This window comes from Helobdella robusta (genome assembly GCF_000326865.2).
Source record: "Helobdella robusta unplaced genomic scaffold HELROscaffold_1529, whole genome shotgun sequence".
NCBI lineage: Eukaryota > Metazoa > Annelida > Clitellata > Rhynchobdellida > Glossiphoniidae > Helobdella > Helobdella robusta.
The window spans coordinates 1,926-3,568 of NW_008703853.1; the positions used below are offsets into that span (position 1 = coordinate 1,926).

General features: G+C 31.5%; 1 protein-coding gene across 1 annotated transcript; it reads right to left on the minus strand.

Moving 5' to 3' along the window:
- Nucleotides 1-49: 49 nt before the first annotated feature.
- On the minus strand, nt 50-1,211 carry HELRODRAFT_184623 (hypothetical protein; the record flags this gene model as incomplete). The annotated part of the gene is made up of 2 exons (XM_009015371.1): nt 50-64; nt 120-1,211. The coding sequence occupies 2 exons, from the start codon at nt 1,209-1,211 to the stop codon at nt 50-52; spliced, it is 1,107 nt and encodes a 368-aa protein (XP_009013619.1).
- Nucleotides 1,212-1,643: the final 432 nt, after the last annotated feature.

Consider the following 1,643-nt stretch of genomic DNA (forward strand, 5'->3'; position numbering starts at 1 on the left):
TTTTGTGTTTTTTTGTACCAGTAAGTTTCATTGTTGGTTTGTTTATCCATTATTTTATTTTTCTCTATTTGGAGCAAAAACATTTTGTTTCGTCTAATGTTATCTACAAAATAAAAAACTTGATTAAGCTCCTCAGCGTTTTTTCTACATTCCCACTCCACTTCATCTAGAATATTATTGTTATTAATTTGACTAAAATTATCTTTGTCGTTGTGTTGATTTCTGTTATTGTTGGCCGCCTTGTTCCAATCAGTTTGCAGTTTTGCCATCTCTTTATCCTTTCGTGCCTGCATTGTCATGATTTTATTTAATACAGCACATTTATGATCCCTGAAATCGTACATGTCATCAAGCAGAGAATCAATATCATCCATGTCTTTTAATAACATTCTTCCTGGATCGTGAGAAAGCATTTGTGTGACCTTAACTTGTTTAAATTCGCGTTTATTTTCAATTTCGTTGAGCAGTTTGTGGATTTGAAGAAAATCTTTTGATAACAAATCACTTATTGAGCCAACGTGATTGACTAAATGACCATATGTCCGTTTTTCTTTGTCGGAACCCTTTTGATCATTATTCATTTTTAATTTTTGTAAATGTTTTGATGAAGATTTTGATAAAACTCTTTCGGATAATCTTTTCCTTGATTTTGTTTTTTTTCGTTTTCCCTTTATAACTTTTGTTCTATCTTTAAAATTAGAAATATTTCTATGTTCAGTCTTAGCTTTTTTCATTTGTTTTTTTAAATAACGTTTTTGGCTTTTACTTTTCTTTGTGTTTTTCTCAAGTAAATTTGTTGCCACAACTTTATTGTTGTGTATGTTAGAATTAAGTATTTTTTTTATATTATTGCTGTTCATATAATTTTTTAATTGATCGTCATTTGCTAGTTTATTGATAATTACAGGATTTGAATTTTCTTCACATTTTTCAGAAAACATTTTGTCATCATTGCCAACAGCATTATTTTTGTGAACTGTGCAACGAGATACGGTTTTTTTTACATTATTTAAATTTGTTTCGATATGATTTTCAGTTGGAAATTTCTCGGCTTCTATGCTATGACGTCCAACAGGCATGCAAGTAGAAATTAGTAATGGACTTGTCCGCACAGATATTTTGGGGATGGAAAATGATTTTATATTTGAAAAACTGTAATCAAATTTGTTGTTTGCGTATTTAGCTTTATGACCGGCACATGCTGTGCACATAGTGGTACGGAAGTTAGATAATTGCACTGGAGCGGTCCTTGGGCTGTTGTCATGATAATCTGTGGTGGACATCGAAAAAACGTTCGATTGGACACTCAAATTATTTGAACTCAAGTAATTTATTGCTTTATCATCGACGTTAATTTGGCCTAAAGAAAAAAAATTATTTTCTCTAAAATTTTTCAAACTCCCAGAGGTCAAATTTGTCAATCTTAGCCTATATCTACCTAATAATCCATCACCTCTAGGCCGCAAAGTATAGTTATAACATGTCTGCTCGTTATTTCCAATGTTTTTATATAATTTTCGAAAAAGGGTTTCTCTCGTAATCTGTTGTTTGGAATGAGCGAACCGTGAGAAATCTCTTTCGATGATAGTTGATGCACTTGAAGTGGAAATTTTACGCTTTGTCTGTATCGCGCCATTCTCGAT